This window comes from Propithecus coquereli, unplaced genomic scaffold, assembly GCF_000956105.1.
Source record: "Propithecus coquereli isolate 6110/MARCELLA unplaced genomic scaffold, Pcoq_1.0 Scaffold10, whole genome shotgun sequence".
Taxonomy (NCBI): Eukaryota; Metazoa; Chordata; class Mammalia; order Primates; family Indriidae; genus Propithecus; species Propithecus coquereli.
The window spans coordinates 4659514-4673228 of NW_012133858.1; the positions used below are offsets into that span (position 1 = coordinate 4659514).

A 13715-nucleotide genomic window follows, 5' to 3' on the forward strand; every position below is an offset into this window, starting at 1 on the left:
GAGGCTGCAGTGACCACTGCCCTCCCTGTTCACACCAGCCATGGGGCCTGACACAGCATGCGACGCACAGGAGGGCTCCGCTGATGTTTGTGGAGGGTTTGGGAGACACTGAGACAAGAGGGGAGGGAGGCCCCTCTGGTTTGGAGTGGCCTCATCTTGTAAGAGCCCCAGGGCTCCCTGAGTCTGTGGCCCCGTGAATGGCCTGCCTGCCCTGGCCCAGGGAGGTCTAGGGAGAGAAGGACTGTCTTCTTTCTCTGAACCAACCAAATCCAGAACCCCGCACAGAGGAAGAGCCAGGTGAGGGGTGCCGTGGGGGCCGACAGCTCCCATCTTCTCTCGAGCGCCCGACCCCAGCCGGAGTGCTGCCCGCTCTGACCACTCCAACTCGGGGAGGAGGAGCCCTCTTGCTGCTGGCTGGCTGCGAACCACAGGGACACCATGAGGAGGCTGTGGGCTGGGGCAGGGGCAGAGCTCTTTCTCCAGAGTCCCTCTGGAGGATTCCCACAGAGCCGGGAATGCTGGACTCCCTCCAGGGGAAACATTCCCGGCAGTGGGGACAGAGGCTGAGCACTGGGAGGCAGGGCAGGGGGGCCGCACTCACCTGCTGCTGGTTCTCCCGCTGTGAGTGGAGCCGAGCTTGGATGCACTCCCGGGTCTCCTGGAAGGCCTGTCTCTGGGAGACCTCGGCCGGGTAGTGGGTGCAGACGCCCACGATGTTGGTGCAGGAGAAAATGAGGACGTTGGAGACAAGCTGCAGAGGGAGAAAGGAACACACCAAGCTCACACCTGGTCCGCCAGGCCCCAGAGCACAGAGCCCCCCGCCCCCGTCTCAGCAAACAAATGCTGAGGACACCTCACATGCAGCCAACCGCCGAGCAGCCCAGCATAAGTGGTCAGGCTCTCTGACGTCCTCAAAGCCCAGAGCTCAGCTGGCCTGTGATGGGGGGTGGCCCCTAAGGATACGCTCACTGAATAACCATACCGAACGTGTCCATAGCTCCAAAAACGGAAAGGTTTAAGTGCACTGACGATGCTGGGACAGGGCTAAGTGTGTGCTGGGGGCAGCAGGGGCACTGCAAGGAAGGTGGCACGAGGGTGGTGGGACTTCACTTTGCAGGTGTGACGGAGTCCAGCACAGGACCAAGGGCTGCCCTGCCCCAGAGATCAGCTTCCGTGAAGCAAGGCCTTGCGGGCGACCCGTCAGGTCGCCGGCACTGTGCTGAATCCTCTGGGGAGTGAAAGGAGGACAAGGCCTGGCCGGTTGGGACCCGTGTCCACAGTGGGTCTCAACCCCTTCCTGCCTGGGCTTCCAGCCTGTCTCCTGCCAGCGCCCAGGCTCCCTGACAAGCCACCACACCAGCTGGCCAGCGTCTGGCACCTCCCCTGCTCATCACCGACCGCCATGCATGTGTGGAAAAATACCACTGCCCCTCCAGGTCAGCAGAGTTGAGGCTGGAATTCTTTTGAAAGGAGTATTTACTGAAAAGCTAGGGGAAAACGAAACACAATCCAACACGACCCACAACAGCAAGTCTATGTGGCACATTTCAGACCCTAGTGAACGATGTTCAGATAAACTTTTCTCTTAGCAGGTAAAGCTCCAGGGGTATCTGAGTATACAGATCCTGGTGCCCTTGCCTTGGAGCCATGGGGACACAGCCACACAAAGATGCTCTGGTTTCCAGGCTGTGGGGGCTGTGAGCTGTACCTCAGCTATTCCCTCCAAAAACTTAATTCTTGGTCACAGCTCCCGAAGGGACCCCAGGTCAGCCCTGCACCTTCACTGTGGCTCCTGCAGCCCTCAGGGCCCTGTGTTAGTCCCAAGTCCTGGGGTAAGGACGGCACTTGTCCACTTGGATCACAAAGAGCCTTCTCTAGGACTTCTGCTGCCTGGCAGAGACCCCAGCAGATTACTCCTACACTCTTCTCCAAGGGCCTCTGTGTACTTCTGGAACCTTGACTCAGGTCTGCGTTCTACCTGAAGACTTTCCCCACAGCAGCTCGGTGTCCTGACCTTCAGCCAGAGTCCCCAGCGAGCCTAGGCCCAGAGGCTGTGTGAGCTCCTTGCTGGCTGTGGTACCCTCTTTCCCTGGAGACATCCTACAGTGTGTCTGCCCCAGGCCATGAAGAGACTTTCTCTTTCCCATTTCACAGTCTTCCTCTCCCCTGGCTGAAGAATGCGCTGACCTTTGTAACTAAGACTGAAAACTCAAAATTCATGAAAGAAAAGATACACTGGATATATTGGCTGTATATTAATTTTTTAAAAGCTGTTTTATGTAAAATATTTCACAAGTCTAGTTAATAAACGGTTTTCTTAAGATTTTAAAAAAAAAGAATGCTCTGAGCTCCCCTGTGCCTCCTGGATATGCCTTCAGGGAAGGAAGGTGCAAGCTCCGATTACCAGCTCCACCAACTCCGAGCGACTGTTGCTGACTCATAACTCCCACAACCTCCCACCCCAACCCCAGCCACCCAGAACCCCATCGCTGTCGTCTGATGTAAACACATTGCATAGGCAAGCCCAACCTATATAGCACAAAGGAAGAAGACCCCTGCTCTACAGAAACTTACAATCTAGTTGAAGAGCGATATAGACAGAATGTTCGTGTTTCCCCCAAGTTCATATGTGAAAATCCTAACCCCAATGTGGTGGTGTTAGGAGGTGGGACCTCTGGGCAATGATTAGGTCATTAGGGTGGAGCCCTCACCTATGGGATTAGTGCCCTTACAGGGAGAGTCCCGAGAGCTTGCTCTCCACCCCCTGCCCCCTGTGAGGATATTAGAAGACAGCCATCTGCAAGCCAGAAGAGGGCCCTCACCAGAACCCATTTGTACTGGCACCCTGATCTCGACTTCCACCCTCCAGAACTGTGAGAAAATAAATTTCTGTTGTTTATAAGCCACCCAGCCTATGGTATTCTCTTACAGCAGCCCAGACTATCCTAGGACAAGGAGATAGTAATAAAAACAAAAGGAAAACCAGCAATATGAAGAAGGAATCCATTCATATCAAGCAAAGGTAGAGGGGCGTGCCTGGGTGGAGGAGGGGAGTGTGGGGTGATGGGAGGGGGCCTCTGGGCAGGCCTGGGGCATGCTGGGCCTCTGAGTTAGGGGGCACATTTGTCTAGGCCAGTAGGCAGGCGTGGCAAAGAGCGTCCCTAGAGAGAGCAGTAGAGGAAGCTTGGGCATGGGAGGCTCATGTCCCCAGGGTACTCTGGGCCCTTGAATAAATAATCCAGGCTCTCTGATTCTCCAGGCAGAGTCCACAGAGAGACAATATAGCTGGGAAGGAAGGCTGGGGACTGATTAAAGAGTCTGAATGTGAGACTGAGAGGGCCTGGCATAACGCTTATACAATGGGAGCTGTTAAGGACTGTTGAACCATAGAGTAGGAGGGTGAGCGCACAGCTCTGGAAGATTCATCACAGGCAAGAATACAGGGAATGGGAGGTGGGTCAGGAGGCTGCCACAGAAGCCCAAAGTATGAGGAAGACTTGTGTGAGGCTGGGGGCCAGCAGGGCAGAGCTGACCCTGAAGGAAGAGCCCCTAAGACCAGAGGAAGTCTTAGGACAAAGTCCAGGAGGAAGCAGCATGGCCTGGAGGATTGGCCAATGCAGTGACTATGGAGTGGAGCCTCTGGGAAGTCGCTGGGAGGCCTGGAGAGAGGGGAGAGGAGAGGGAGGGAGTCTGCGGTGTAGACTGCAGGGAGTTCTGAAGGATGTTCTAGGTATGGGAGATCTGTGGGAAAGGAGAGAGGAAGGCATGGGTGATAAAAACAAGAATGAGACAGGAGAACTGGGAGGGAGGAAGTGAGGCGCTGGCCTCAGACGGGATGACGCATCATGACCATACAACATGACCAGTGGGGTTAATCCCAGGAATGGAGGCTGGTTCAATCTCAAAAATCGATCAATGTAATTTTCCATATTCAAAGACTAAATAGAAAAACCATATGGTCATTTCAATAGTTACTAGAAAAATATTTGACAAAACGCAACATGATTTTTAAAAAACTCTTACCAAATTAGGAATGGAAAGCAAGTGCCCTAATCTGGTCACTGGCGTGTATAAAAATCTACAGCTAAACATCATACTTAATGGTCAAAGACTGAATATTTTCCCCTGAGACTGGGAGCAAGGCAAAATTGTCCCCTCTCACCACTGCTATGCAACAACACAGTGGCGGTCCTGGACCACACCATAAGACACGAGAAAGAACAAAAGACACACAGATCAGAAAGAAAGAAAGAAATCTGTCTCTATTTGCAGATGACATGATTGTCTACATAAAAAACCCAAAGAATCTACAAAACAACTATCAGAATTAAAATGCAAGTTTACAAAAGTCACAAGATGCAAGATCAATCTATATAAAGTAACTTTATTTCTGTATATGAGCAATGAACAATTGAAAGTAAAATTTTTAAAAGTACAGTCAGCCCTCCATATGCAGGGGTTTTGTATCCTCAGATTCAACCAACTGCAGATTGCAACCCATGGATACAGAGGACTGACTGTACTACACCATTTTACATAAGGGACTCAAACATCCGTGGAATTTGGTATCCATGGGGATCCTGGAGCCAATCCCCTGCGGATACGAAGGGCCAGGTGGATCATCTCAATAGCACCAAAAACCATGAAATAGTTATGTATAAATCTAATGCAATATGTGCAATACCCGTTCACTGCAAGCTATAGAAGAACACCAATGAAAGAAATTTTAAAAGACCTAAATAACGGAGAGACATACTGTATTCATGTATCAAAAAACATAATATTCATATATAAATTTTCCCCATACACTTTGATTGGACTAGCAACACAATCACAACCAAATCAATAAGAAATAGCCAAAATAATTTTGAAAATGATAGACCAAGTTGGAAGACTCACATTACTCAATTTCAGACTTAATACAAAGCTACAGTAATTAAGACAGTGTGGTACTGGCATTAGCCTAGAAATAGAGATCAATGGAATAGAATTTAGAGTCCAGAAATCAACCCTTATATTCATGGTTAATTTTTGACAAAGGTACCAAGACAATTTGATGGGGAAAGAACAGTCTTTTAAAAAAATTATACTAGGATAACTCAATATCTACATTCAAAAGAATGAAGTTGGACCCCCTACCTCACATTATACACAAAAACTAACTCAAAGTGTATCAAGGACCTAAATGTGAGAGCTACAGCTATAAAAATCTTAGAAGAAAACATAGGAGTAAATCTTTATGACCATGGATTAGGTGATGATTACTTACATATTACACCAAAAGCAAAAATAACAAGGTAAAAAAATAGATATGTCAGACTTCATCAAAATTAAAAACTTTTGTGTTCCAAAGGACACCGTTGGCCAGGCAAGGTGGCTCACACCTGTAATCCTAGCACTCTGGGAAGCCAAGGCGGGAGGATTGCTTGAGGCCAGGAGTTTGAGACCATCCTGAGCAAGAGCAAGACCCCGTCTCTACAAAAAATAGAAAAATTAGCCAGGCATGTTGGCTCATGCCTATAGTCCCAGCTACCCAGGAGGCTGAGGCAGGAGGATCACTTGAGCCAGAAGTTTGAGGTTGCTGTGAGCTATGATGATGCCACTGAACTCTACCCAGGTGACAGAGTGAGACTCTATCTCAAGAAAAAACAAACAAAAACCCCAAAAGACAAAGGGCACCATTAAGAAAGTGAAAAAGATAACCCACAGAATGGAAGAAAATATTTGCGAATCATGTATCGCATCTTTACTTTTTACAACCACATAAAGGCAATCAATGGAAAAAGAATAGTCTTTTCAGAAATGGTGCTGGAACAATTAGAATTCATATGATAAAAACAAACCTCACAAAATACAAAAAATTAACTCAAAATGGTTCATAGGTCTAAATGCAAAATCTATAACTACATGACTTCCAGAAGGAAACATAGGAATTTGTATTAGGCAAAAATTTCTTATCTATAACAGTAAAAGCATGATCCACAAAAGAAAAAAATGATAAATTGGACTACATCAAAATTAAAAACATCAAGCCGGGCACAGTGGTGTACACCTGTAGTCCCAGCTACTCAGAAGTCCAGGCCAGCCTGGGTAACACAGCAAGACTTCATCTCCAAAAACAAAAACAAAACCAAAAAAACCCCACAAAAATTAAGAACATCTGCTCTTTTAAAAACCCTGTTAAGGTGATGAAAAGACAAGCCAAAGAATGGGAGAAATTATTTGTAAATCACATATCTGACCAAAAAAAAAACTGCAACCAGAATTCATAGGGAACTCTTAAAACACAACAATAAGAAAACAATCCACTTTTTAAAAGAGCAAAAGATTTGACCAGTTTACCAAATGTATAAGGATGACAAATAAGCACCTGGAAAGATGGTCAACATCTGGAAAATGCAAGTTTAGAAAAACAATGAGATACTACTACACAGTATTGGATAGGTAAGTTAATTAAAAATGGAAAGAAAAGAAAAAAGAGCTGCAATACCAAGTACTGGTGGGAATGTGGCGCCACTAGAATCTTATCTCTTGCTGGTATTAATAGCAATGAGAAATGGTACAGCCACTTGGGAAAACAGTTCAGCAATTTTTCATAAAGCTAAATATGCACTTGCCTTACGATCCAGCCATCTCATTCTTAGGTATTTATTCAAATGAAAAGTTACATTCACACAAAAAGCCGTGCATCGAAGTTTATGGACTACAATTCAACTATGAAAAGGCACAAAACGCTGATACACATAACAACATGGATCTATCTCAAATACTTTATGCTTTAAAATGAAAAAAAGCCAGGCTCAAAAGGCTACCAACCACACGATTCCATTTACGTGGCATTCTGTGACAGGCAGAACCGCGGGGACTGAACGTAGGTCAGCGGTTGCGGCTGGGGACGGGGCTGACTACTGAAGGGGCAGCGAGAGGACATGTTTCGGAGAGATGGGACTGCTCCCTATCTGGATCGTGTTGGTGGTTACGCATCTGCACGCGTTTGTCAAACCCTCAGAACTATACACTAAAAAGGGTGGATTTTGCTGTATGTAAATTATACCTTAGTAAAAAAGAACAGGAGTCAGATCCAGGAGACCAGGAGAGAATGTGAGGGGCTCCCTGGATAGGGAAAAAGGGGCCTTTTCTCTTTCTCAGGCCAGAAAGAGAGGCCAGAGTCTATTTTGAGACATGACCCCAAGGTAATTATCAGCTGGCCGCTGCAGCATCTCTGCACTAATCCTCTGGGTCTCTCTTGCTGTAATCTGACTCCACCCGCAGCCAGAAGGCCAATGGCAACAGACGGTGCAAATCCAGGTAAAACTGTGCACCCTAACCCAATAGGGGTCCAAATGGCTCTGCTAAGCTCAGTATGCTCAGTTCATCTCTCTTTCATGAAACACAAAACCCGGCAGGGAGAGAGAGGGTGCTGAGCTTTGAGAGGGGGGCTTGGGCAAGGCTACTGGAAAGGGGAATTTCAGCAAATTGGAGCTGAGGGAAAAAGAGATTAACACCTGCCTCTCACACACACACCATCCACCAGAAAACAGGAATCTGTACACCAGGTTTTTGGTTTTGTTTTTTTTCTTTAAGAGATGGGGTCTTGCCATGTCACCCAGGCTGGAGTGCACTGGCACATCATACAGAGCTCACTGCAGCCTCCAACTCCTGGGCTCAAGCGATCCTATCCTCCCACCTCAGCCTCCTGAGTAGCTGGGACTACAGACACGTGCCACTGTGCCCCAGGTCTTCACGGGTGCTCAGGCCCCTATGCAGGCGCTTAGGATATGAACAGAGAGGAGGCATCAGTAAAATCTGATGGAATTCCACTTACAGGTTCCTGGGGAGGAGTCCATAGCGTAGAAAGGATCTCATGCCTTGGGCACAAGAACGGTATGTCCAAATGTTGCCCAGCTCTCTTCTCCACTAAAACAGTGATCAATATTTAGCCCTTTCCTCTGGCCCAATGGTGGTAGACACAGGAAAAGTAAGTATAAATGCTGTCCTTATGTAAAGGACTTAATTAGTAAATAATAACAGTTATAATTCACTGCTGAGATTTCACAACAGCAGGTAAACAGGGCCCGATTAAGCGTTTGTTGGTTTTCCCTGTGCTGGCCCCATGGCACATCTAACCACATGGAACCTGAGTGTGTGCATGCGTGTGTCTGTACATGTTCGCGTGTGTGTGAAGGGACTCAGTGGTGTGGTGGAGCATGTGACACAGACCCACATTACAGCAAGTGGAGTGACAAGGAGACCCGACAATACAGCAAACCTCAGCCTGGGAGCAGCCTTAGCATCCTCATTTAAAACAAGCCCTGAGGCTGGCCGCGGTGGCTCACGCCTGTAATCCTAGCACTCTGGGAGGCCCAGGCGGGCGTACTGTTTGAGCTCAGGAGTTCGAAACCAGCCCGAGCAAGAGTGAGACCTCGTCTCTACTAAAAATAGAAAGAAATTAATCAGACAACTAAAAATATATAGAAAAAATTAGCCAGGCATGGTGGCGCATGCCTGTAGTCCTAGCTACTCGGGAGGCTGAGGCAGGAGGATTGCTTGAGCCCAGGAGTGTGAGGTTGCTGTGAGCTAGGCTGATGCCACGGCACTCACTCTAGCCTGGGCAAAAGAGTGACACTCTGTCTCAAAAAAAAAAAAAAAACAAGCCCTGCAGATGGCTTGGGTCCAGGTGGACCAGATCCAGGTGGTCCTAGGACCACACCAGCAGAAACCCCACTAGATGGGGAATGTTTGGAATTCTACTCTCAGAGTTGAAACCCAGGGGAGATGCCTATGAATATTTAATACTTCTAAAACCCCAGCACTTCTGAAACCCAATCTGGCAGCCCGCAGGCTGCAGGTTCGATTTGGGCCAGGAATGGCAAGTCACAGTGCTGGGTTGTGCAGTGTCTCCTTGGCGGAAGACTTGAAGAAATCCAAGCAGCCGGCCTCAGGCACTGCAGTTTCTGCCTCTCCTCTCTGAGTTCTCAGGCGCCTCTGTGTGCCCACTGCAATAGGCTGGTCACCCATAGTCCCGGGGAAGGCGCAAGGCATAGGCGAATGAGGAATGCACGGGTTTGAAAGAGAAGGGAACGAGTCGGAGACTAGGGCTGGGCGAGCCCCCTGCTCAGTTGGTTTCTGTTCCTGGTGAGTCAGCTTGCAGTGCGCCTCATGGCTCACGGGTGAATGGTGGTGGTGGTGGTAGTAGAATCAGAATTCCCCAGGGAGCCAGATTTAGTGATGGGGGGTGGGGAAGGGGTGAAGCAGGATGTTCAGTTAAATTTGAATCTCAGACAACAGTTTTTTTAGTATAAGTAGGTCCCATGCAATATTTGGGACCTACTTACACTAAAAAAAATTTTTTGTTGTTTGTCTGAAATCTAAATGTAACTGAGTGGCCCATATTCTATCTGGCAACCCTACCAGGGGTCCCTTTCGAACCACACCTGTCCTCCCCCAGTTGTGACAGCCCTCTCCCCCAGCTCCCACCTACTCCACCCTGCTCCTTCTTCCAGGTCCTCCTCCACTCGTGGTGAGGATGGGGCAGACAGACCTCGGCGTTTTCTCTTCACGTCAGAGTCTGAAATTAATTACCTCAGTGAAGTGTAAGCCAAAAAGGTGAGACCCGGATTTTCTAAATCCACCCCCTGGGCTGCAAGAGGCTAGACCACCTCTGGGACCCTTCTTTGGGTAGCAAGAAGAGAGGGAAGCCCTCTCCTGCGGGCTGTCCCCTGGTGCCAGCCCTCAAGACAGGCACAACCCCTCCTTGTTCTAGTCCTTTTCAGTTTACAACCAAGTGACTCCCAAATAAAAGCTGACAAGCCTGCCAAGAGTTCCTTCCTCCTATGCCAGATTTCATGTGTCCTGCACGGTGGTAGTAGGAAGCTCAGGGGACCTCTGTGGAATCCCATTAAGGTAAAATAAATCAAGGAAGAATAATCTTAAATTATATACTCTTGGAAGGCATATAGGCATGGTTCCTCGTGTACTACACCATGCTCAATTAGGTGCCTAATTGTTTTTTAATATTACATAATTTTAACTTTTTCTTTATCATAGTGACACCTCTAAAATTCTTCCTTTACAAAGAATCATGACTGCTGTATGTGTTTTTGGTGATCAAAGCGGCATTACCTCTGCTTGGGGACTTTTGTGACAAGGTCCTCTTTCAAGGAAGTGGCCGGCTCTCTCCTGCTGACTCAGGACAAATAGGGCCAATCCTGCCTGTCAGCGCTCTCCATTCCCACTAGAGTCCTGCGCAGACGACATCCCCCTCCTCTCCTTTCCAGCTAAGATCTAGCTGCTCTGCGATTGTCACTCTCTCTTGCTCCAGAAACCTCCAAGAGCTCAGGATGCTTCTGTGCACACTACCCTCTGTGCCAGCGATCCTGATCCTCTGATGATAACCTTACGTCATGACACTTTCCTACTCAAAAGCCCAGCAGTGGTCCCATTACCAGCAAGACAAAGCCCAAACTCCTGCATTGGCATTAACACTATGTAAGCCTCATCACAGACCATTTCCCTGTGGCACTGCCCACCCCAGCTATTTATTCACTATGTCTGGAAAACCCCAATCTACAGTATGGTTCTAACAGAGGAATCTTATTTAATGCAACTCTAATGTTACTAAAACCAGAGCCGGAAATATTAACAAATCAACAACTAGCATCTGCTTAATACATTTTTAGGGAAAACAAAATAGACTAAAATGTAAGAAAGGCAAGACTCTACGAACAATCTAGGAATGATCGCGCACAGCGATTTACAGTCTTCAAAACACTTTCACATGGAATATTTCATTTCACCTCACTGCATTTTTATAAGACAAGCAAGCTGGGCGGCAGCATTCCCCTTTTCCCGATGAGGAAGCCAAGGCTTGAGGAAGTAGCTCTGCCTGGGGTGACACAGCAAGGCAGTGGCAGAACTGGGATCGCGGCCTTCTCATTCAGGGCTCATAGCTCATCCTACTCTACTGTACGAAGCTGTTACTTACCCCAACTTAATTTAGGTCCAGTTTTGTTTTATTCTATTTAATAAAGAGACACTCAACTTTCTCTCACCCTTGTCCTGGGCGCCCCGGGCCTTCTTCATAGATCCTGGTCACATAAAGTACTGCTGATTAGGCACCTACTCCCAGCCGCTGCCAGATCTGATGAATGTCCCACGGGGGCCCTGCCTCCACCACACACTGGCTCGGAGGACTGGCCGCTGTGGGGGAGAAGGGCCCACAGCCTGTTTCATGAGGCCAGGTCTCACTTTTGCATAGCTTCCCTTAATTGCAATTCGCCCTTGTAAAGTGTACAATTCAGTAGCTTCCAGTGTATTCATTCGCAAGGTTGTGCAATCATCACTACTAATTCCAGAACATTTCCAACATCCCCCAAAGAAACCCCATACCCACTGGTCACTGCCTATTCCCCCACTCAACCCCTGCTCCCGCCAACCACTAATCTATGTCTCTATGGATTTGCCTGCTCTGGATGTCTCATATACATGCAAGTGGACAATAGGTAGCCTTCTGTGTCTGGCTTTTTTCACTGAGCACGATATTTTCAAGGTTCATTCATGTGGTGGCACGCACAGGTCGAGTGTCCCTTATCTGAAATGCTTGGGACCACAAGTGTTTTAGCTTTTGAATTTTTTCAGATTTTGGAATATATTTGCATATACATAATGAGATATCTTGGAGATAGGACCCAAGTCCAACATGAAATTCATTTGTGTTTCATATACACCTTATATGCATAGCCTGAAGGTAATTTTATACAGTATTTTTAATAATTTTGTACATGAAACAAAGTCTGTGTTAAGTATTTATGTGTGGAATTTTCTACTTGTGGCATCAGGTTGGAGCTGAAAAATTTCTGATTTCGGAGATTTATTTTTTAAATGGAGGTTTTATTTATTTATTTTTAACTAATTAATTATTTATTTTTAAAGAGACAGGGTCTCACTCTGTTGCCCAGGCTGGAGTGCAGTGGCACAATTATAGCTCACTGCAGCCTTGAACTCCTGGGCTCAAGCGATCCTCCTACGTCAGCATCCTGAGTAGCTAAGACTACAGGCATGTGCCACCATGCCTGGCTAATATTTTTAAAATTTTTTGTAGAGATGGAGTCTTGTGATGTTGCCCAGGCTGGTCTCAAACTCCTGGTTGCAAGCAATTCTCCTGCCTTGGCCTCCCAAAATTCTGGTATTACAGATGTGAGCCATCACACCCAGCAATTTTGGAGCATTTCGGATTTCAGATTTTCAGATTAAGGATGCTCAACCTGTGTCAGTCTTTCATCCTTTTTATGGCTAAATAATATTCCATAGTATCGATCTACCACATATTATTTATCTACCACTAGTTATACACTTGGAGTTGTGTCCACTCATTAACTATTATGAAAAATGTTGCTATGATGAACATTTGTGTGCCGTTTTTACATGGATGTGTTTTCAATTCTCTTAGATATAGACCTATGAGTGGGCCAGTTGGTAACTCTAAGTTTAATATTTTGAGGAGCTCCTCACTTGTTTTCCAAAGCAGCTGCACCATTTATATTCCCACCAGTAATGTATGAGGATTCCAATTTATCCACATGCTCCCCAACACTTCTTTTTGTTGTTTTTTTATGACAGTCATCCTAGTGGGAGTGAAGTGATATCTCATTGGGAATTGATTCCCATAAATTTGTAAAGCAGATAGTGACAATTACAAGTGAGAGGATTTATTCTGTAACTTGCACAGCTATGCCTTTAGAGAAAAGTGACCACACTGTACTTTTTTTGGTTATCTTTAATTACCTAGAAGATGCCAGACCTTGTGTATGCACCGAGAAATAATGGCTTTCCCATAATAGTACTTATATGAACAGGACATCCTCTTAATTCAGTCAACAAACTTTGGCTGAGTTCCCAGTGCTGAGCACTGTGCTGGGTGTCAGGCAAACTGAGACACTGACCATCTGGCCTCTGCTCTCCAAGCCTGGGGAGGAGTCAGGCACAGGCTTGGACATAAACTCCACACGCTTCACAGCTTCTAACCTCTATCATCAAGGCAATTTCACAAACACTGCGTTTGCAAAAAATATGGCAGAGGAGACAATATCCTTAATATATAAAGTGTTTTATAAATTAATAATAGGTAGAATTTAATGAAAAATGGGTAATATGGGTGAACAGGCTATTCAAAGGAAAAATACAAATGACTTACAAATATGTGATATGAAAAAATGTGACCCCTCACTAGTAAGCAAGGAAATACAAATAAAAACAATATTTTGCCTATTACAATAGCGAGGCTTTTTTTTTTCATGGTAATAATGTCAGCAAGAATGCCATGGAACAGGCACTTTCCTACATCATCAGTGGGGATGCAAATTGATATAACCTTTCTGGAAAGCATTTTGGCAATGTGTATGAAGAGCCTTCAAAATATTCATACTCTTTGACCCAGTAAGTCAGTCCCCTCCCAGGAATCTATGCTACAGAAACCTCTGTGTAGCTTGGACAGGGCACCATATCCAAGGATGACTATAACATTTAGAAGTGAGAAACAGCTAAATGTTGAACAATTGGAGAAGAGTGAAATAAATTGTGGGGCTCAATACCCTGGAATATCTCAAAGCCTTTAAAATGTTTTATATGAAGAAATTTTAACATCATGGGAAAAAATTTCAAAATACAATGTCAAGTGGGGGAAAAAGAGAATACAGAATTGCATATACAGGCCGGGC

At 46.3% G+C, this 13715-nt stretch overlaps 1 protein-coding gene across 1 annotated transcript in view; it reads right to left on the reverse strand.

Annotated features, from left to right (window-relative positions):
- ADCY5 (adenylate cyclase 5) overlaps window positions 1-13715 on the reverse strand; it is a 151688-nt gene that overhangs the window by 60888 nt on the left and 77085 nt on the right. Inside the window, exon 2 of the mRNA XM_012642407.1 lies at window positions 602-751. Within this exon, the coding sequence (XP_012497861.1) occupies window positions 602-751 (150 nt within the window). The remainder of the gene's footprint in view (window positions 1-601; window positions 752-13715) is intronic.